The sequence below is a fragment of the Dipodomys spectabilis genome, unplaced genomic scaffold (assembly GCF_019054845.1).
Source record: "Dipodomys spectabilis isolate Male_0828 unplaced genomic scaffold, ASM1905484v1 ptg000017l, whole genome shotgun sequence".
Lineage (NCBI taxonomy): Eukaryota > Metazoa > Chordata > Mammalia > Rodentia > Heteromyidae > Dipodomys > Dipodomys spectabilis.
In genome coordinates, this window is record NW_024870694.1 from 9,082,101 (window position 1) to 9,105,648 (window position 23,548).

At 35.9% G+C, this 23,548-nt stretch overlaps 1 protein-coding gene across 2 annotated transcripts in view; it reads right to left on the reverse strand.

Moving 5' to 3' along the window:
* The window catches only part of Znf148 (zinc finger protein 148), a 109,101-nt gene that overhangs the window by 6,487 nt on the left and 79,066 nt on the right, over positions 1-23,548 (reverse strand). For both annotated transcript variants that reach the window (XM_042669537.1, XM_042669543.1), the window contains 3 exons: positions 17,976-18,099; positions 16,426-16,509; positions 226-344 (listed from right to left, as the gene is read on the reverse strand). In XM_042669537.1, coding sequence (XP_042525471.1) covers positions 226-344; positions 16,426-16,509; positions 17,976-18,099 — 327 coding nt within the window. The remainder of the gene's footprint in view (positions 1-225; positions 345-16,425; positions 16,510-17,975; positions 18,100-23,548) is intronic.

Below are 23,548 nucleotides of genomic sequence, written 5' to 3' on the forward strand. Positions count from 1 at the left end.
GGAAGTAGGTTTTTGTGTTTGTTTTTGTCAACAAAGAAAAAAAAGAAACAAAACAATATAAGTATAACAATATAAATAATCCCAAACCAATTTTTTTTATAAATCTGGTTAATAAGAATTTAAAACCTTTTCAAGTAGTTCTAGTAGTAAATTACATTTTCTAATTTATTAGAATTATTTGATTATGTAAACAGAATAGAATATCTTGCAGCCACCCCTTCTTACCTGTAAACAGTATTCACACTGGTAAGGTTTCTCTCCACTATGAGTTCTCTTATGCCTTTCCATATGATATTTTTGTATGAATCTCATACCACATTCATCACAGCGAAATGGTTTTTCACCTAGTACATGATAAAAAGTTTAAAACAAAACAAATATTATAAAATAATGAATTTCTTTGCCACAAGATTCACTTAAATAAATGGCTTTTGACAACTATAATCTGCTCTATTTAAATGACAAGTCTTCCCTATACTAAAGGCTGGAAGCAGGAATATCTACTTTACCTCCCCCCTTCTGTCAGGCACATATACAGTATGCTCTTCTTCTGGAGACCAGCACACCCTAGAGTAATACAGACATTCTTCCCATTCAGCAGCTGATATTTCCCATCATTTTTGTGATCATACCAAACAGTATCTTGAAACTTAAAAAAAAAATCTAAATCCTAAGAAAATATTCTTTAGAACCTAATTTATTAAGTTTATATAAAAGGACCTCTGAGACTAAATTTCTAATGTTTGTTTATATTGATTCTTTTTTTCAACTCAAACCACAACTCTCCCATCATCTGGGAAATGAACTAAACTGAGTATTATCAACTGAAGACACACTGCCCTTACCACCCCATTTAAACAAAAGCCCTTTAGGACTTCTTAGCTATAAGGAAACATTACTGCAGAGCCCTAAATAGGTCTGACTTATAAAAATCACAGTTTACTTACTTATAAAAATCAAAGTCTAAGTAATCACAGAGTAGGACAAGAAGTTATCTTAAACAATACTTGTTTGGGAAACTCCTCTATATTTGTACTTATCATATATTTAACAAAATTTTACTAAATACTGTTCCTCAATCCATAGCACTTTTAACTCAGTACTGTAGTAAGTTAAAAGCTGAAGACATACTGCCTATCCTCAGAGAGTTTATAGCATAGTGGAAAAACAAGATAAATAATGACAACTCACAGAACTACCAAAGTACCTACCACCTTATATTTTTCTGCTTTTGCCTTGATCCATGTTCTTCCTTCAGTCAAGAATTCAGCCTTTGAATTCTCAGACACCAAATCCCCTTTCAAACCAAGCCCGAATACCCTAGGACCCTCCATTCATCCTCTCCTATGCAACTCAATACTTTCATTCAGTTTTTTTTCCCCCCAATGCCTGTCCTGACCTTCAACTCAGAGCTTGGGCATTGTCCCTGAGCTTTTATGCTCAAGGTTACCATTCTACCACTTAAGCCACAGATTTACTTTTGGCTTTTTGATGATTCATGAGAGATGAGTTTCTTAGTATGAGCCTCCTGAATAGTTAGGATTATAGGCGTGAGCCACCAGCACTCAGCTCAGTTCTATTCTGTTCCAGAATACATTTCCTTAGGTTAGAACCTAGACTTAACATAGTTCAAAATACCTTGAGCAATTTAAGTGCCTACTGAATGACACAGATGATGCTTACTACAGTGAATCACTAGTGAAATAAATGGCACTATGAGCTGGTATGATGTGGAAAAACTCTTGCAAATGTTTGAATATAGTAGTTGGGTAGCACTTGAAAAGTGCTTTCTTGCCGGCAAGAAAATCCGGGGATGAATAACAGAACTACTAAGAGGTTAAATGTGGTAGAAATGTAGTCTAAGACAAGAATTTGATTTGGCCACAAGAATATTAATTAAAACTCTGCAGAATGTAGCTTCTGGCAGAAGACTTTAAGATGGAAAAGACCTTTGAGTGGCTTTCAAACTACTCGTGGGCTTCCGCAGAAGTACTGATGCTGGTATAGTGAAAGGTTCAAGGTTGTTAAGCAAAATTCAGTTTTGGGTTTTTTTGTTGTTGTTATTGCTGGCACATGCATGTATGTGCTGGTACTGGGGCTAAAACTCAGGGTTTCATGGTATTACTTGGCTTTTGTGTTCACACATAGAGATCTACCACTTGAACTACACCTCTACTTCTAGCTTTTTGCTGATTTAACTAAAGATTTGACTTACTGGGTCTCCAAGTAAAGGTTCAAAAGGTTCAGAAGACAGAGAGATAGCATACCACAATTAATCTAGACTAACTTAATCATTTTACAGTAAAAGAAATCTTGATGCCCAGGAAAGTTAAAGCATTTTGCAATAAATAATTATGAAGCAACAGAAACCGGGAGACAAGACCACTTACAAGCAAGTTTAGAAATGAGAAAAAAAATAGATGTACTGCATAACAGAAAGTAATCCCAGAGTAAATCCTGCTAAAAATGGGGAGAGATTAAATTGTCTAAAGGCAGAGGAACCAGTGGAGACAAAACACTGAATATGAACACTGTAAACTAATATGGAATAATTACAGTGAATAACAGAGGAATAAGATCTCAAGAATCAAGATGAGAAAGGAAGGCAGGTATAAATAATGTAGGAAGGCAAAAAGTAGTACACATTTTGAAACTGAAAATGCTGGGCACGACTGGCATTTATATTTATTTATTTTGTCGGCCGTGGGGCTTGAACTCTGGACCTGGGCGCTGTCCCTCAGCTCTTCAGCTCAAGGCGAGCGCTCTACCACTTGAGCTACAGCGCCACTTCCGGTTTTCTGGTGGTTTATTGGAGATAGGAGTCTCACGGTCTCTCCTGCCTGGGCTGGCTTTGAACCGCGATCCTCAGATCTCAGCCTCCTGAGTAGCTAGGATTACAGGCGTGAGCCACCAGTGCCCGGCTGGCATTTATATTTATAACCCTAGTTATTCAGGAACCTAAAATGTGAAAATCGCCAGTTCAGGCAGGAAAGCCCATGAGACTTTTTTTAACTGTATTTTTTTTTCTTTTCTTTTTTGGTACTGGGGATCGAACCCAGGACATTGCACTTGCTAGGCAAGCGCTTTGCCACTGAGCTACATCCCAGCCCATCCCATGAGACTCTTATCACCACTTAACCACCAAAAAACTGGAAGTGGAGTTGTGGTTCAAGTGGGAGAGTGCCAATTTTGAGTGGAAAAAGCTAAAGGATAGGGATAGCATGCCCAGGTTGTGAGCGCAAGCCCCCGGATTGGTACAATGAAAAAAAAAAAAAACATAAGAAACTGAGAATGTAGACAACAGAGCTAAGGTAAAAAAGTTAAAGTCATTTTTCAAAAGTGAGAAGAGAGAAAAATTACTAAGTTGATTAGAATTCATCAATTCATGGACTAGAAAATGTAATACTGCTAAAATAGCATTACTCTTCAAGATCAAAACAATCAAAATATACAAGACAATCTTAAAGAGAATCAAATCGAAGGATTCACATTCCAAGGTTTAAAAATAACTGCAAAACTACAATAATCAAGATAATGTAACATAGTTTAAGGATAAACTTATTCAAGATATGGAATTCATATTTTGGAAACAAACCCTTACATTTATGGTGAAGAAGTTTCTGAAGGTGTCAAGGTAATTCAATAAAGAAAGCATATTGTTTTGAACAAATTCACCTGGACAATTTCACACTCATATGCAAAATAACAAAACTGGACCCTTACTTCATGTAATGAATAAAAATTATTTAACGTAGATCATAAACCTTGGGTAGGCAATGGTTTCTTAAAAACACCACCAAAAGAAGTATTAGGTGTACTCCTGTAACTCTAGCTATAAGATCATAGTTCAAGGCTATGCTGGGCAAAAATATCAGTGAGACCCTGATTCAAAAACAAGCTGTGCCTGATATTACACACCTATACTCTCAGTTATACTGGAGGTGGAGGTAGGAAGATCTCAGTTGCAGGACAGGCTAGGCCAAGTTTATGTAAATCTGAAAAATAAACTTAGAAGCAAAAGGATTGTTGGGGTGGGGCTAAGTGGCTCAAGTGGTAAAGCACTTGCTGTAAGCATAAGATTCTGAGGAGTTCAATCTGCAGTCACACACACACACACACACACACACACACACACACACACACACACACGGAAAGTCTTCCTCCTACTCCCCCTGTCCCATTCATTCTATTTCTGTTCCCCCCCCCCCCCCCCCGGGTTTGATATAACATGCACAAAACTAAATGAGTATTTTGTTTCCATCATTTTTTTGTGTGTCAGTAGTAGAGCTTGCACACGGGCACTATAGGCACTATTCCCTTAGCTTTCTCTCTCAAGGCTAGTGCTCTACCACTTGAGCTACAGCGCCACTTCTGGTTTTTTGGTGGTTTATTGGAGATAAGAGTTTCACGGACTTTACTGCCCGGGCTGGCTTTGAACCGAGATCCTCAGATCTCAGCCTCCTGAGTAGCTAGGATTACACGTGTGAGCCACTGGCGCCCAGCTATATTTGTGATTCTTAAATACATTACCAGTCGATCTCATGAGATGTTATTTGCGTTTCTACATATGAGTGAGTTTCCCTATAATCTTACCACCTTTTGTCAAACTGGGTTTTTTTATTTGTGATACTGAGGGTTTTTTTTTTACTTTTGGTTGGTCGTGGGGCTTGAACTCTGAGTCTGGGCACTGTCCCTCAGCTCTTCAGCTCAAGGCTAGGGCTCTACCACTTGAGCCACAGCGCCACTTCTGGTTTTCAGTGGTTAATTGGAGATAAGTTCCACTGACTTACCTGTCCGACTTTCCTGCCCGGGCTGGCTTTGAACTGCGATCCTCAGATCTCTGCCTCCTGAGTAGCTAGGATTTTACAGCTGTGAGCCACCAGTAGCCGGCAATACTGAGTTTTGAACTCAGGCCTTGAGCTTGCTAAGCCAATTACTCTACAACTTGAGCCACACTTCAGCCCTGTTGTCAAACTTTCTGATAACTGCCATGTCTAAAAATTGGTTAAAAACACTAGTGCCCAACAGTACTTAACAGTGCATGCTTTAATTTTTGGTCAGTGCAATATTTATTTTACTTATAACTTGTATTGTCCACCTTTTATGGCTTTTTAAGTTCGCCATAAGCTTCTATTGTCAAGTGGTTATTTTTAGACTAAGCAATTTTTTTCATAGATACCAGCATAGTTCAGTAAATGTTAGCTATTAAAAGAAATGAAGAGGAGGATAGTAAATGACAATCATTCTATTTATATATTAGTTGTACTTATAACCCAGTGACTAGGTTATAGATCCAAAATGAAAATGTTCTTAAGCTTAATAATAAATTTGAGCAAAGATGGAACAAAAAATTATTGTAACATATCTTCAGATTAGTAATTACATAACACACACACACACACTTGTCCTAGAGCTTTTATTCAGGGCCTAGGCATTGTCCTTGAGCTGCTTTTACTCAAGGCTACCACTTGAGCCACAGTACCACTTCTGGCTTTTTTCTGTGTATGTGGTATTAGGGAATTGAACCCAAGGCTTCATGAATGCAAGTCAAGCACTCTATCACTAAGCCACATTCCCAGTCCCTATATCCTATAATTTCACTCAGAACTTTCGAAAACATGATCGTATCTTAGGCATATTCCAATGAAAGATTTTTTTCAGGCTAAAAACATGTCATGCATAGACAGGAAATTACATTCTATAGGAAATCATCTGATACTAAATTCCAACCAATGAAGGGAAAATCAGGTTATCAAACACTGCCACAGTAACAGCTGCCACAGTAACATCAGTGCTAGTTAAACTGGCAAAAATCCCAAAGGCCTTAAGATAAGTAATGAAAGAAATTATTTTTGTAGGCAGCATGTTTTTTTAAACTCATTTTTCTAGTATAGAATTATTTTCTTTATCAAGAATCGAGAGCAACAGGAGCAGTGTGGGAAGGTAGCTCAGTGGTATAGAGTGCTTGCCTTGCATGCATGAGGCCCTGGGTTCAATTCCACAATACCACATAAGCAGAAAAAACCAGAAGTGGCATTGTGGCTCAAGTGGTAGAGCACTAGCCTTGAGTTGAAGAGCTCAGGGACAGCACCCAGGCCCAGAGTTCAGGCCCCAAGACAGACAAAAAGAAAAAGGAGAAAAAGAGTCAAGAGCAACAAAAAATTATCTTTTAGAAATACTAGCAATGTTTTTTCATTTAAAAAATAACAGGTTGAAGTCAGACATGGTAAAAAATACACTTGCAGTCCTTGTACTCAGGAGGCTGAGTCTGAAGGATCACAAGTTCGGGGCCATTCTGGGTTACACAGCAAAATCCAGTCATTTATAAAAATAAAAATAGGAGCTGGGAATATGAATTAGTGGTAGAGTGCTTGACTTGCATGCATAAAGCCCTGGCTTCAATTCCTCAGTACCATAAAAACAGAATAAGCCAGAAATGGCGCTGTGGTTCAAGTGGTAGAGTGCTAGTCTTGGGCAAAAGAAGCTTAGGGACAGTGCCTAGGCCCTGAGTTCAAGCCCTAGTACTGGCAGTAAATAAATAATCAAATAAACAGATTGGAGTTATTACTTCCTCCAAGAAGAAAGTAGAGTACTTCTGGTTTCTTTATGTTTTCTTTTGCAGAAGTGTAGCGCCTGCACACACACATACACACACACATACACACAAATACACACACATACACACACATACACACACACAAATACACACACACACACACACACACACACACACACACACAATGACTATATTTAAAGTCTAATCCTAAAGTTCCTAGAATAAAAAGCTAATGGAGGAGAACATCTTTCTTGGCTTTTGTAGATTAGGGTTTAGACTTCTGACTTATGAGGTAGGCAACACTGAAAAACACAAATTACCTATAGTAATAGCAAAATTGTAGAAAAAAATTATTCACAGTTTTAAGGACTTGAGAGTTTATCTAGGAACCATGTAGGAAAAGAACAAAACAAAAACTACTGTCCTTATTCAGAAGTCAACTGAAGATGAAATAGCCATTTCTGCCAAGTACTAGTGGCTCCACACCTGTCCTAGCTAGACAGAGGGTTGAGCAAGATAAACAGGATCATGGTCCAGGCAAAAAAGTCCAAGTGAGTCCATCTCAGGGAAAGACGCTGAGTGATGTATAAGACACAACTGTTATCCAACTACAACGGGAAGCCTAAAATTTGCAGACCACAGTATAGGCATATACCTGGTCAGGTAATGAGACTCTTCCTGTGCAAAAAACTACCAGTGCAAAAGGAGTAAAACTATGGTTCAGCAGTAGAGTACTTGCCTACTAATACAATATCCTGAGTTTAAACCCCAGTGCTGCTATAATTATAATAAAAAAGACCATTTCCATATTTCTTTTTCTATTATTTTAGAGATGGAGTTTCATTGTATAGCATAGGCTAGCCTCAAACTCTCAACCTTCCTGCCTCAACATTCCAAGTGCAGAGACTACCAATATGTACCACACCCTCAGATTTACATTCTATTCTTCTACTGCCAAACTGGAAATAGGTAAAGAATACATCTCGTAAAGAAATTATAGAAGCCGGGCACAGGGCGCAGGTGGCTCACGCCTGTAATCCTAGCTACTCAGGAGGCTGAGATCTGAGGATCATGGTTCAAAGCCAGCCCGGGCAGGAAAGTCTGTGAGACTCTTATCTCCAATAAACCACTACAACAAAACCAGAAGTGGAGCTGTGGCTCAAGCGGTCGAGCGCTCACCTTGAGCTGATGAGCTGAGGGACAGTGCCCAAGCCCAAAGTTCAAGCCTCATGACCGACCAAAAAAAAAAAAAGGAAATTATAGAGGGGTAAAATTATATGGGAAAAATTAACTGAAAAAAGATTGGCAGAACTGGGGTTTACAGGTGTTCTACCACATAACTGGAAAGACAGATTATGATAGCCAGCCATACTCAGCTTTTTCCTTTAGTTGGGATAGGGTTGTGTGAACTTTCTGCTTGGGGTGACCTTGAACTGCAAACCTCCCAATCTCTGCCTCCTACCTAGCTAAACTACAGTGAGTCATGGTGTCTGGAAAGCAATAGATGACTTTTAAGCTGGTAGCAAATAAAAAATTGTCAGCCAATCCAGACATCTGATATATCTTACTCATAACTTGAAGACATGAATGCTAAAAATATACTGAACCAGGTTTTGAAACAGGACCTACACTCATTATCAAAATGGCTTCAAATACTGGAAAATTGTTCAAGTTTTAAAGAAACTGGGTATTTTCCAAAAGAAACAGTGTCAGAGAATTGACTAAGCAAAGTATCATCACATCTAGACTCAACCTTATTAATGCTTCATTTGCTACAGAATGTAAAATGATTTTTCACAAGGCAGAGGGAAACTGATATTAAAGAAAGACGAGATAAAAGTCAAAAAGTAGAAGCTGGACATTGATGGCTCACTCCTGTAATCTTAGCTTTTTAGGAGGCTGAGATCTGAAGATCAAATTAGAAGCCAACCTGGGCAGAAAACTCCCTGTGAGATCATCTCCAATTAACCACACAAAAACCAGAAGTGGTATTATGGCTCCAAGTGGTAAGGTACTATCCTTGACCAAAAGAGTTTAGAGACAGCACTCAGGCCCTGAGTTCAAGCCCCATGGCCAACAACAACAACAAAAAAAGTGGAGAAACTGATCTTGCTATAAACTATATTTTCTATTATTAAAAAAAAAACTTATAAAGAAATTGAAAGGGTGAATATACTATCACAAGAAACTTTAAAATAATTTAGGAAGTTCTATTTGCTAAGTTAAATAAGGGATTATGTATCTAGCTCTTTTCCTGAAAATCATTGCTTTGTTTACTACTCGAGCACAGAAAGGCTCTAAAGATGAGAAACGTAACTAACTTTCCTGTTTTGCTGTAATAATCTGTGGTTTCCAATTATGTCTACTTTTCAAACTGGCCCAACTGAAATAATCCTAAACTCCATGAAGGTTAACACTGTAGTCTTATTTGGTTGAGAAAGGCACATGTGATTAATCCATTTGAAATTATCTGAATAAATTGTATCTAAGATAAAAGTATTAAAATATTACATAGATATTTCATATTATTATCATTAACAAAAACACCAGTGTCTCATGCCTTTAATACTAGCTACTCAAGAGCCTGAGATCTGATAATAGCAGTTTGAAGCCAGCACAGGCAGATAAATCCAGTAGACAACAATTCCAATTAACCAGCAAAAAAGCTGGAAGTGAAGCTGTGGCTCAAATAGTAGAGTGCCAGCTTTGAGCAAACAACAACAGCAAATCCACAAAAAAACCTAACCAAAAGTGATGCCCTAAGTTCAGTCTCAGTCAGCATGCATGCACGCATGCATACACACACACACACATGCACACGCGCACACACACACATACACTCACATGTTTCAAATTTCCAATATTTCTCACAAAGCAATATTCTTCCAAATATGGAAGTTAAGTGCTTGGTATTCCATAATATTTACAGGATAAATTTGACACTTCTTAGATTGGAATAAAGATCAGTCAACATAATTTTAAAATCAGGTTTTCTATTCTTATTCTCAAATCCCCCCTCTACCTTACCCACATACCTATCTTTTCTGCTAACTCAGAATGATCACTTTATATATTGCACATCTTGTCTGTGTTTACTCTGTAATGACTAGAATGTACTCTCACAGACTTCATTTTAAAAGGCAGGCATAGACAATCATCTATAGGCTAAAGGCCAAATATAGAAATAGCTGGGCCTTTTGCTTGGCTCTTCTTCCCCCCAACCTTCTCTTTTTTCCTTCTTTTTTAAGGTACTAGGTAGTGAACCTAGGGTCTCACACATGCTAGTCAAGACAAGCTATCTACCATTTAAACCACAACTCAGTTTTTTTGTCTTTCATTTTGGAAGCAAGGTCCAGGATTATCTTTGCCCAGGCTGGCCTTGAGTTAAAGATCCTCTTGCCTCTACCTCTTAAGTAGCTGGGATTATAGGTGCACGCAGCCATACTCAGCAGGATTGGCTGCATTCTTGTCTGGACAAAATTAAAAACTTTCATCATTAAAAGCAAAAGTTACCAGTTGAAATTTTTCCTTAATCTACCTTTTCAATAGTAATTGCTTGACCACATTCTGAAGGGCTGGCTGGTGCTTATCCAGTTGTCTATACTGGTAGCAAGCTACATAAATCATTTTGACCTTAAATTCCTTTTATTTGTAAAACAAGAATATAAAATTGTTATAAGGATAAAATGAGATAATCAGTATAATTTCATTTAATACAGTACATCCCAGATAATAGATACTCAATAAATTTACTTTTTTGTACCATTAAACTTACGATAATGAAGTCTTAGGAACTTCTAGATTTTCAATTACCTTAAAGTAGCTGCCTCCTCATTCTTTAAGCAAATATATGTAACATACTGCTTGTCCTATTATTCAGCATCTGCAATTGTCCAAATGCCTGTTTTACTAAAACTTGTCCAATGAGATCATTTCAAAACAGCCAGGTGCCAGTGGATCATGTACTAGCTACTAAAGAGGTTAAGGTCTAGAAGATTGAAGTTTGAAGCCAGCCTAAGCAAGAAAGTCCATGAGCCTCCACCTTCAGTTTAACCAGAAAAAAAGCTGGGTTTAAGTTGTGTGGCTCAAGTGTAGAGAACAAACTGAGTAAATATCAAGTCTGGAGTTCAAAACAAAAAACAATCCCCAAACTAGAAATTTGTTCAGAATAATACTTTTTTTTTTTAAACCATAGTCACTATGAACAAACAAAAAGCACTTTATATGGATTTGTAGGGAGGAATACTCACATATAAATATACAGTTAGTTTAATACTGGCTGAATTTCACTATAACGCCTCGGATTCACCATAATTCATTTCTAAGATGCAATATTAAAATGGAGTTAATCTAGATGGTATCTGTTTTTCCCTCTTAAACAGAAATTCTTTTAGAAGTATGATATAGACCAGGCACAGTGATGCATACCTGTAATACTAGCAAGAGAAGGCTGAGGGTAGAGTGTGAGGCCAAAACAAAACAAAAATGATCATTATTGACATAAATAATATCTTTGTGGTTTTCACCGAGATGTCTTGTCACACAGTAGTAGCCTTGTACGTGTGAAGCTTTATGTAAGTGAAGCTTTTAGTAGGAATTATTAATAGTTTTGCAGAACAAAACCCAAATCTGGTTTCTGAAAACTGTCTCCCTGGTGAGTTGTCTATGCTCCAATGCTATCTGGCTTTCTTTAACAATCACAGCACCAAGGGCTCCCAGTGCAGACACCATCTTAACCACGTAAAATAGATTTAGTTCTTTCATCTCACAAAGTAAGGGTTGAGCGCTAACAATATTTATAACCTTTTCTTTCAGTAAGACTTCCTTATTTATGCTGACAGAACAAAAAACAAGGGCTTTGAAGAACATGAAGAAAAAGCTAGTTTTTTCTGACCTATATTGGAAGAAATACAAACTGTAGAATTACGTTGGTCAAAGGTTAAATAATATTCTCTCCAACCCCACCCCACGAGCCCAACCAGTTAATAAAAAATAATACCATTATTCAGCCATTTAGCATGGCTATAAGTATTACAATTCAAGAGAAGAAGATCCATATATGGTTTCAGGTAGAGAGAATACTACCTCTGGAGACAAGTATTCCAATGTTTACTATCCTTATATAAAAGTTTTATGTATCTAAGTAGTAAAGACCTGAAAAAGAATTTTTAAAAAAATAGGAACCTAGTGATTATGTGATTTGGAATAATCTGGCTCATTTCCAAAATCTCTTTTATTTGGGGGGAAAAAAGTAATAAATCATTTCTATAAAACTTTCTTATAAATTAGAAATGGTTTCATAACATTTTTACAAATGTAATAGAAACAAGTTATGAAAACTTCCACAACTATTAAAAAACATGATTTGCTATACCAGGCTATCAGATTAAGTATTCTATAGCAATTTATTCAGAAAAATTAAGTAAAATTAAAAGTTGCACTTAAGTTTTTAAAAAATCTTTAGCCCTTTCCTTACCCTGACAGTGAAGGTAGCATTTTCTCATAGTAACATGATCAGCCACAAGGTAAGGAGAATATAACAGATTATGTTGTTCTAAATTATTCTCTATATACATTTTGAAGATATGAAGGAAAAGCCATCTTAAATAAAAAAGCACCTTCTCAAAAGCAAATCTGCCATTGACACTGAAGAGCATACTTTATCAAACAGCTGAGTACTGATTATGACATAAAGAAAATAATCAGTTGGAGTTTCGGTCTTCAACCTTAAAGTCATGACTTTCTCTCTCATATTCCCAAATATGCCCTAAGTAAATATCCATAATATTCACAAATATCTAGAGGTTGAATAATAAAAAAAGCCCAAAATAAACCTATGAATAGTTAAGTAATAGCTTCCCAGGACAAGTTAAAAATGTTTTTCTATTTGAAAATTAAATTATGTTCTTGGTTTTTATTTTTTTTATTTTTAATTTTTTGGGTCCGGTTGTGGGGCCTGAACTCTGGGCCTGGGCACTGTCCCTCAGCTCTTCAGCTCAAGGCTAGCGCTCTATCACTTGAGCCACAGCGCCACTTCTGGCTTTTTTCTTTTTGCTCATGTGGTGCTGAAGAATCGAACCCAGGGCCTCATGCATGCAAGGCAAGCGCTTCCCAGCCCGTTCTTGGTTTTTAAAAGCCTCAAAAGACTTCTTTACTGTAGCTCAGATTAGCCAAGCAGGTAATGATTTTCACCCATGTTGAAAATGGAGCAGAGAATGGGGTTTGGGGGTGAGGGACTGGGAGATACTATAACAAGAGCTAAGGGGATGCAGAAGACCATACAGAAAATGAAGCCTTTCAGAAAGGGCTTTCCTCACTACACAATCTTAGAAAATCAGTGGATAGGTAGCTTAACAATTTAAAAGTGGGGCGCATACTTTGACATGGACAAAAGTTAGGGTACTACCTTCTTCCAAAGAATAAAAGCTATTTAGAACATGAAAAAAAAAAAAGACTGTAAGGACAGAATATATGTGATAAAGAATGTTATTTCTGGTTCTACATATATAATCCCAAATAGATTTAGTTTACATGAATAATCTAAAAAATATAAAGAAAGTTCTGACTGGGAGGTACAGTGGGGAGAGAGGAGCAGGATACTGTAGCAGAATCCAGTCTGTCCTCAAAAGAAACTTTTCATTGCCACAAACCCTAGTGACTGCTTTGCCATCATTCCACTGAAGTCCTGATCATCTAAACTAATCTCTGTAATATGAGAACTCTGGTCTCCTTTTAAATGTTATTAAACAAACAAAGATTGAGCCATACTTGGATTATTGATAGAACAAAAAGACAAGGAAAATAAAAAGAAATGTTGTTTTTGTGTTTCTTTTTTACTTCTGGACCCTTTTTCAGTCAATGATTGTACCTGTACTCTAGAATCACAGAGGCTTGAGTTGGAATCGTGGCTCATCATTTACTAGAATATATAAATTTAGAAAAGTTTCTCAACTTCTATGTATTTTTCTTACCTCCTTATCTATAAAAATGGGACACTAATAGCTCCTTCCCTTTAGGACTAATATTCAAATTATTTAAGAAAACATTTAACTCAGCAGCGGGAATTTAGAATATGCTTAGTAAATGTTGACTATCAAAGATTTTCCCTTAGTCTAATAGAGCAGTTTTTCCAATCAGTGAAATTACAAGATGGTTTCAGATGGTGGTAAATATCTGTAATCCTGAAGTTCAGGAGGCTGAGTCAGGAGGATCACAGGGTCCAGGCCAGATTAAGTTACACAGAGATTCTGCTCAGATAATAGAAAACAGGCCTCTCACCACAAACACAACCACATATACATAATCCCTCCCCCCACATATACACAAGACTTCACCACCACAATAAAAAATATCAGAGTATAGTATTATCATCTCAAAAACTTTCCTTTTTCAGATCTAAAACCACTTACCAATTGCTCACATGCACTATTTTTAACTTAGCCTCCCACTGCTTTACTGTGATGCCTTTCCCAAGTACCTTTCAAGGAGCATCATATCTGGAGCATTTTGTAAAAGACCCACAACACTTAATCACACTGTGCTTGTTTATATAACTACATCTCTTAAATTGCTTTACATCCTGAAAAACACTAGAGAATCTGTAAATTTTTTGTTGAATAAATGAATACAACACTAAAACCTAATAGGTATTAACAGAAGAAAATATTACCTACTTTCATCTGGTAAGATTTTATTATTGCATAAACATTTAAATTTAGCTGCAATAATCACATAAAATTATTTTTTCTCCTACAGTATATTCCCTTCCATCTGAAAGTGACAAATATTCACTTAAAAAACTGAAACTTGCTGGTACCCTTGGCTCCTGTCTGTAGTCCTAGCTACTCAGGAGGCTGAGGCCTGAGGATCATAGTTCAAAGCCAGCTTTAGCAACAAAGTCTGTAAGACTCAACTAAACTACCAAAAAAGCTAGAAGTAGAGCTATGGATCAAGTGGTAGAATTCTAGTTTTGAGCAAAGAAGCTCAGAGACAGTACCCAAGCCCTGAGTTTAAGCCCCCAGGACAGAAACAGACAAAAAAAAAAATCTGTAGAAACTCACTAGGTGCTCACACATGTAATCCTAGCTACTCAGAAGGTTGAGGCCTGGAGGATCATGGTTCAAAGGCCAGAAAAGTCCATGAGACTATCTTCAATTAACCAGCAAAAAACTGAGTTGGAAATATGGCTCAAGTGGTAAGTGTGCTAGTTGAGTAAATGAGTCAAGAAAGTGCAAGGTGCTTTGTTCAAACTCTGGTACTGGCAAAAGAAAAATAACACTGAGCAGGGACCAGTGGCTCACACCTATAATCCAAGCTACTTAGGAGGCCGACATCTTAGGTTGGCAGTTCAAAGCCAGCCCTGGCAGGAAAGGGCAGGAAAGTCCTTGAGATTCTTATCTCTAATAAACCGCTCAGAAAACCAGAAGGGGCGCTGTGGCTCAAGTGAGGGCTGGCCTTGAGCTAAAGAGCTGAGGGACAGTAACCAGGCCCAGAGTTCAAGCCTCATGACCAACGCCCCCCACCCCCAACAAAAAAAAAAGAAAAGTAAAACTGAAAAAGTAGAACTTCCAAATACACACACGTTGTATAGTTGAAATTGTTTAAGCAGACCAGTCACATTCGTGCTTCTTAGATTCTATTTGAAGAATGGGATTGAATTTAGGACCTCAGAGTCATGTCCCCAGTTCTTTTTCTTTGCTTGGGATATCCTTGAAATGCGACCATCCTCCATTTACCTTCTTTGTAGCTGGGAGCTACAGATGTGTGTTATCACACCCAACTCATTAACTTTTTGTATAAGCTAGCCTCAAGCCATGATCCTCTTATCGCCATCTCCTGAGTACTGAGATTTTAGGTGCCCATTACTAAGCTGGTTCCCATATTCATGCTTCTCTTTACGAGCAAAAAAAGCTGGAAAAAAAGATATTAGGCAGAAAAGATGACAAGGTGTCAAAGGAGCCCCTTCTCAGGTTCTGCATATACTATGGGAACACATCTAACATGAGTTAGTACTTAATACAAAGAAACAAAGAACTTTACTAATTTTCAATGTTCATACAATATATTATCACTATTATTCTCAATTCTACTTAAATTTCAAAATCAAAGTTCTATAAATTCACCAACTCTGCTTTCATTCTATCACGCACACACAAAAAAAATACTGTATATCAATTCTAAAGAAACAATTGCCTGTTCAGCAAGTGCAGGGCCCTAAGTTCAAACACACTAGCATATCCAATCGAGAAGAGGATAAGAGAACAGAAGAGACTTCTTAAAGAAAATGCCCAAAGAAATACCCTCCATTATGCTTAGAAGCATCAATAGTTTTCTAAAATCAATCTTAACTTAAACATTTAGGGTATAGATTACTTTATAGTGATCTTCCAAAACAATTTTAAGTCATTAACAACATGACTGAGAAATTGGAAATTAATCTTTCAAGAGTCTATCTCTGTTGATAAGGTAAGCTATATAATAAAAGTGGAGGAAAATGGGGAGAGAGAATAGTACTACTATCCTTAGAGCTCAAGGTAATTAATGCACATCCTGACAGACAATTTCACTTATCCTCAACTTGTTAAACACTTATGCAAACAAACAGCTATTTCAGAAAAGTTTCTTCCTTTTGTTACTGAAAATATACATTTACATACTGTAAAACTCTACTTCAAAGTAACTTATTGGGCTTGGATATTAAAGAACCAATTTCAAAAATTAACAATAATTTACAGAAGAAAAAGTTAAGCTGTGATGTTCTTAAGAAACAAAACCTTTTAGAGGCAACAAGTTGTTGCTACTTACTGAAAATTCTTCCCTACTTCTGAAATACTAGTTTGAATGACCTCAGTACAGGTAGCAACACTCACCAGTATGGATCTTCTCATGTCTCTGCAGCAGGTACTTCTGTATGAAACGCATGTCACATTGACTACATTGAAATGGTTTTTCACCTTAAAATAATTTCACATCCATAAATTAGTTAATGGATAAAACAGCAGTTTTAAGTTACTATTTCTAAGGAAATATAAATCTTAGAAGCTTTGATTTTTTTTTAAAGATTTTAAAACATTCATATTTAAAAATTTTTTTTCATTACAAGATTATTTGCTCTTGATATTTTTCCTCCAGGATAAAAAAAATCATATTCTCACAGTCACACAAAAAAAGAGTCAAAGAAAAAATAGAAAGTAATTCAAAATAGAATTTAAAAATCACAATTTGTGAAAGCACTTGTACCAATTAGAGTGTGTGAAACCTTAACTGTCTCTTGTTCTTATCTGGAGGAAGATGTGCCCATTCTATTCTCTGTTCTAATGGCTAACCAGGCCTTTTTGCCTTTTCAACTATTTTCTTGAGAACCATCTAAAACACCTCTTTAGAAAAATAATCCTGCTCGCTTTTTCAAACATTCCTTCTCTACTGAAGTCCTTCTTCTTGGGGACAGTACGGTTTTGGTCTTGTCTGCGCTGAGAAGCCTTGCTTCAATACTCCAATCTTCATACTCTCTCTCCTTCCCTTTGACCAACAAACTTTCTTAAAAGAGTAGTCTAGACAGCAGGCACTGGTGGCTCACACTTGTAATCCTAGCTACTCAGGAAGCTGAGATCTGAGGATCATAGTTCAAACCCAGTCTGGGAAGGAAACTTCATGAGACTCTTATCTCCAATAAATTACTACCAAAAAAAAAAGCCACGAGTAGAGCTGTGGCTTCAAAGCGTTTACACTGAGCAAAAGGGCTCAGGGACAGCACTCAGGTCGAATTCAAGACCTACGACCATCTCACACACAAAAAAAGAGTGGTCTACCCAAGTCTCAAATTGGTTGCCAACCATTAGTGATCTGACAGTTACATTTTGCTTTCTAAAAAATTATTGTAATCTCTTTTTTTTTCCACCCTCAACTCAACTAACCCTCTCTGCCCCCTGACAGTGTGACACTGTTAATAACAGCCTCTTTGGGATTGTATCTTCTTTTTGGCTTTTGGGACACCACTGTACTTTTTCCGCCTTTATTAATTCTGTCTCCTACTTATCCCCCTCAATTCATCTAATATATGCCTACCTTGCTTCACCAGGTCTGTGATCAGTCTTTAGTTCTACTCTCAACAACTTTATAAACTCAGGTATCATTTTGTCATATTTGACTTCCAAATTCATATTATCATGCACAGAAAAATGAATGTTGACAGCCTTTTAACAATACAGTTTTTAAGCATTTACTTAGTTCAATGAAGCAATCTAAGGCAAATAAATATCCAACTAATTTTACAGATCATACTAATTGTTTTTTTTATTTAAAGTTTTTCCTGGTTTCCTTCCAACTCTAAGGCCAGGTTAGCTATTCTCTAGATGACATTTACATATAGATCAGTAAAACAAAGACAATTTTAATGGCTATATGCCCATTAATTCAATACCTGTATGAATGAAGACATGTCTCTGTAAGTGATAGTTCGTTCTAAAGGCAGCATTGCAGTGCTCACAAACATGAGATTTAGGGGTTTTCAAACCAAGTGATCCATCCTCATTAATTGTAAGGATCTAGTATTTTTTTTTAAAAAAAGGCAAAACAAAATAAAGAAGTTTTAAAAAACACTAAATTTTTTTAAAGTATAATATAAACAATGGTCACCAGAGATTATAAAGTATTTTTCATAAATAATCTTGAAAAGACCATTAGAACTTATCTTTAATTTTAGGAAAGTAAAACATAACAAAGTAAAAATTATTAATAAAACCTTGGAAGCTCATTAAGTAACATCTCATTACTCTGACCATCCTCTGTCATGCTGATGGCTAACATAGTTCCTCCCTAAGTATTCTCTGCTAGGATAAACATAGCTAATAGTTCCAGTTTCAATTCTCATATATGCAGGAGAAACGTCTTATGTTTTATATATGGTTGAAATAAAATAATAATGAATATAACTTAATATTAGGTGGTTGTGAAATACCTTGAGAAAACTATATACTTACATGGAAAGAGCACCAAGTTTTGTTTTAAAAAAGTGAACTTAAAAAAGTGAGGCTTATAATCCATGTATAATTTTTTATTAATTTCTGTATATAAAAGAATACATATAGGAAGATATATTTGTAGATATATAAAAACTACTTCAAAAGGATATATGTGTATGTATATATGCATACACATTATATACATTTATAGATAATGTACAAAAACCTTTGTTGTAATGGTCATTGAACTGGACAAATAAGAGATAAAGCTGGAAGACTCTACACTATATACTTAAGACATTTTTTGAACCATATAAATGCTTTTTATAATATTTTGTTTTTAAAAAAGATAAAATAAAGTTTCCTAGTTATTCTAAGTAGAATCTGGAATTTTCAGTCTACTTATCTCTAATATTATTTAGAGCTACTATAAACATATTTCTAAAAGTATTTGTTGGATAAGTAAGAGATAAGATGGGAGAGAAAGAAATTAATCTTATCTTCTTGGGCTTCTTGGGATTGAGAAATTTTTCTCATCTAGACAGAGAGAAGCTTACCTTCAGTCTCATGTATTCTAATATATCGATAACTTTTCAACATGCAATGTTAAACTGCTTCTCATAGACAAGAGGCAGAGAAAAACAGTAAAAGATTCCCTTTCTCATTACTGAAGACAGAGAAAAGATGGCAAAAATATGGTATGTTAAAGCAAAGAAAACTAGAAGATAAGATCAGGAAGAAGATGGTCACTTTAAGGAAAACAAGACTGGAAGGGAAGAATACAGAATACAAGCTAAGAAATGGTCTGCTATAGGGAAGAGAAAACATGGGAAGAAATATAAAGACTATGGAAACTGATTAGGATTGCAAATACACAACTATGACCCCTCCAACCTTGAAATGGGTTAGAGTTAGTAAGGAAAACAGGCTTTAATCTTTACAAAAAATTTTTAACTTAAAACTGAGGAAAACATTTCCACCTATACTATATGCAAATCAATTGAAATTATTATGCAAATTATAAAGGACATTTGGGCTCTGGGCAAACTGCCATTATAGTCAACAATGCTTCAAAGTCTATGCACCCAAGTCCTAGAAGGGAAACAGTTGGCAGAAGAATGGAAGTGGGTGTCACAGTTTCCTGAACAGTCAGTGAGAATGGAAAGTTTCATCTCTGTCCAGTTAAAAATTTTTTCAACTCCTCCAAGTCACATAACAATATGTAAATTAACACTGTAAAAAGAAAGAAACACAAAACCTTTTAAAATAATGATTCAAAATTTCTTACATAAAGCATGTAACAAAAAGATATTATGCATTATACATAAAGCAGAATTGAAATGCACCAGTTTTCTTTTCCTTTCAGATGTTAACAAGTAAGATCAAGGTGAGTAAGTGCCAAAAACGATGGCAGTTCAATCACTTTTGTGGCACAGCAACTGCAAGGAAAGGTCTTGTAAGGAACAACTCTGGTTAATGGTGACTGAAAAGAGCCCTTTATATTCAGTTACAGAGTTTTAGGTCACTGTTTTCTGACACTGAAGGTCATGTTGCATTCACTGCAGGTACAAATCTAAAGTCCAAGTGGAATTTTATTTTACTTATTTATTTTTGTTGCACTTCTGAGCTTTTGTGCTCAAGGCTAGTATTCTACCACTTGAGCCACAGTTCTACTTCCTGCTTTTTTTTGGTGGTTATTTGGAAGTAAGAATCTCATGTCCCGGCTATCTCCGGAACTTTAATCCTTAGATCTCAGCCTACTGAACAGCTAGAATTTCAGGTGTGAGCCACCAGCAGGTAGAATTTTATGAATGAAATAGCTACTATTGTCTTGTGTCTAAAAACAATGAAAAAAATTCAGCATGAAAATTCAAAACATTGAGGCTGGGGAAGGTGGCTCAGTGGTAGAGTGCTTGCCTTGCATGCATGAGGCCCTGGGTTTGATTCCTCAGCACCACATAAGCAGAAAAAAGCCAGAAGTGGTACTGTGGCTTAAGTGGTAGAGTGCTAGCCTTGAGCTGAAGAGCTAAGGGACAGCACGCAGGCCCAGAGTTCAAGGCCCATGACTGGCAAAAAAAAAAAAAAGAAGAAAAAAAGAAAATTCAAAACATTAAATTCTTAGACCTTTTGTATTTTTCTTTTCCTTTTGTTAGACTAGACCAATAAGTATCTATATTACTTCAAACAAGCATCAATGGCCTTTCCTGATCTGTAACTTTTAAATGTATCTACATGTTTTTGTCTGTTTTATGTCCAAATGACCAAAGTTAAACCTGAGGGTGGGGGCATAGTGAAATCTATTTTAAAAAAACTGTTGACATGGCTGCCTTCTATCCATTCCAAACATCCTATACCACTTAACAACAAAAGTGATCTTTGCTAAAAGAGATACTTTTCCATCACTCAGTCTTCAGATTAGACACAGATAGGTGATCATGCAAAGAGCAAAGCCCCTTAGGGGAACAAAAGTACCAAATTAATATAGGCAAACCTTCCTTCCTTGATATATACTTGGCTTTCTTGTTCCATTCTTTCAAGATCTTTTAATAGACAATGATTTACCTGTTCAGGATGGTTGCCCTACAGATTATCAATCTAACTTGATTCTGAAATTAAAAACCAGTTTTGTTTTCTTCCCCTTAACAATTTACAAACACCACTGCAACAGATATCTGAAGTTTTAATTTTTTAATCCTAAAAATGCCTGCTGTACCATCTCTAGATTCTTTATCTTGTCTTCTGTCACTGCTGCTTCAGCAGAAATACAGTATATTATAAAGACCAAGATTCTCCTCTTACCAAGATAGATAGATAGACACAGAGACAGATCAATACAAATACTATGTTAAATACTACATTCATTTTCAGACAAAGCTTTACGCTGTCTATTCAACCAAGAGACTTCACTTACAGATCACTGGCACTGAATGATTAAAACCTGATAGCAAACATGATTTTCCATGATCTATGTATATACTGAAACTATTAAAGCACATTTTAAAAATAATAAGTTTTACAATACATTCCTACATCAAGACTGACTTCTAATCTTCTAAAACTTAGATAACTTAAGAGGACAGAACTTAAATTCTCATCAATTAACTGAGGATCAGGAGATAGATCTTTTACTCTCTCTCCAAATCCAATTAGAAATGGAATAATAGTGCAACTCGTAGGACATTTAACAGTCACGAGAGCAACAACCATCCCAATATTATCCTTGTAGCCAAAGTTCCACTTTTACACTGTGTCATTCGTCAAGATTTTTCATTGCTTCTCTGGGCTTTTACTTATTATGAAACTTTATTTTTAAATGGCAAGCTTCTAAGAATGTCAGAATAGCAAACTCATTGTAATCATCACACAGTTACAACTAATGTTCAGCACGATGACACTGAGCTTACAAAAGGTTCTTTCTTGTTTCCTGATTTTGAAAGATGTGGTATGTTCTGACAGATGGACATCCTCAGTATTTTTTTTAGCAGTTCAGCTCTGTAAGAACAATTTGCCCAGAATGCATTAACTGTCTAGGAAAATTAGATACATAAAATGAAAATATAGTATTGTTACTTTTCTTCCTTCATATCTTAAAAGTACTAATTCATATTTTGTTTTGCAATCAGTTCGCATTCAAAGCCACTTCTTCATAAATCAGGGTAACATGTAGAAGAAGGTATGACAAATGCTTGGTACATTTATTTTTCTATTTTTTTAAATAAATGTTCTCTTACTATAATTCAATTTTAAATCTTCTTGATACTAAAATCTCAAAATCTCAAATTGGGAAGCAATAATAGTACAGTAAATTTCTGGAAATTATCTCTATTATTCATAATATTTTTTGTATGTTGCATATGCTCTTACTTCCTAAGTGTTTGAATATTCCATACCCATTCAGATTGCCTAAAGAGTTCTTAAAAAAAAAAAAAAAAAGTACCTGTTCTAAAATCAACACCTGATAAGAGATGAGGTATATACCAGGCACTCAAATTACTTTTCAATTACTAAAGAGTTTGAAAAGACCTATAAAATGTATATAAAGAATGTTGTCTACACAGCATTTCACTAAAATAATACTACTTAAATTTACTGAACAGTTAAAAAAAAATTTACTGAACAGATTTTTAGGATTCCCTAATGTTCACCTCAAAATCCTGATAAAACCCTTCTGTTTCCTAAGGCATGCAAGCCATCCATAAGCTAGTATCAAGACTTGAGGGTCTCAAGCTTAAATGTATATCATAAACATTGCTCTTTTAAAGTACAAAAACCCTGAAGAAAGAATCTCCTGGGATGGAACCTACACATCTATATCTAGAAAATGTCCTGAAGGTGACTAGCACAGAGCCAGAAGGGAGAATCACAGAAATAAAGTGAGACTGCAGTATGTTTGACATATGTTTCAAACACTTCTTCTAGCAACTTTAGCTATTTGTGGTGCTAATATAAAACAAAAACAGCTTTATAGGGGCAAAGTAAAGTGATGTTAAGATAATAAAATGATGCAAATGTACATAACATATCCATACTTATGAGACACAAGCAATTATAAGCAGTCAAGAAATCAGAACTTTGAAATCTAATAGGAGACTTGTTGTGAGAGACCAAAAGCTTTAAAATGGCAGTCCTTTTACAAAGTTCTATCATAGTACACATTTTAAAAAATGTTTACAACATAAGCAACAAGAAAATAAAAGCTAGTGGCATATGCATATATACACAATTATGTTGTAAGTATAGCATATACAGGAGTAAACCTTTCAAGCTACACAGTTTTACAAAATGAACATCAGGAAGATGAAATGATTTTAACAATTTGGTGGGATTGCTAGAGGAAGGAGGATAGAATGAATCAAAAAGTGAACTGAGAACAAATCCAGAATACTCAATGTACCTGTGTGATAAAGGAGTGGGAAAGGTAAAATGAATCTGGGGGAAAGAGCAGGAAGGAATAAGGATCAATGACGGTAGGGGAGACTCATCAAGAACCAACAGGTATATAACCCCTTATATAAGCATTTGAAGTTAAAAA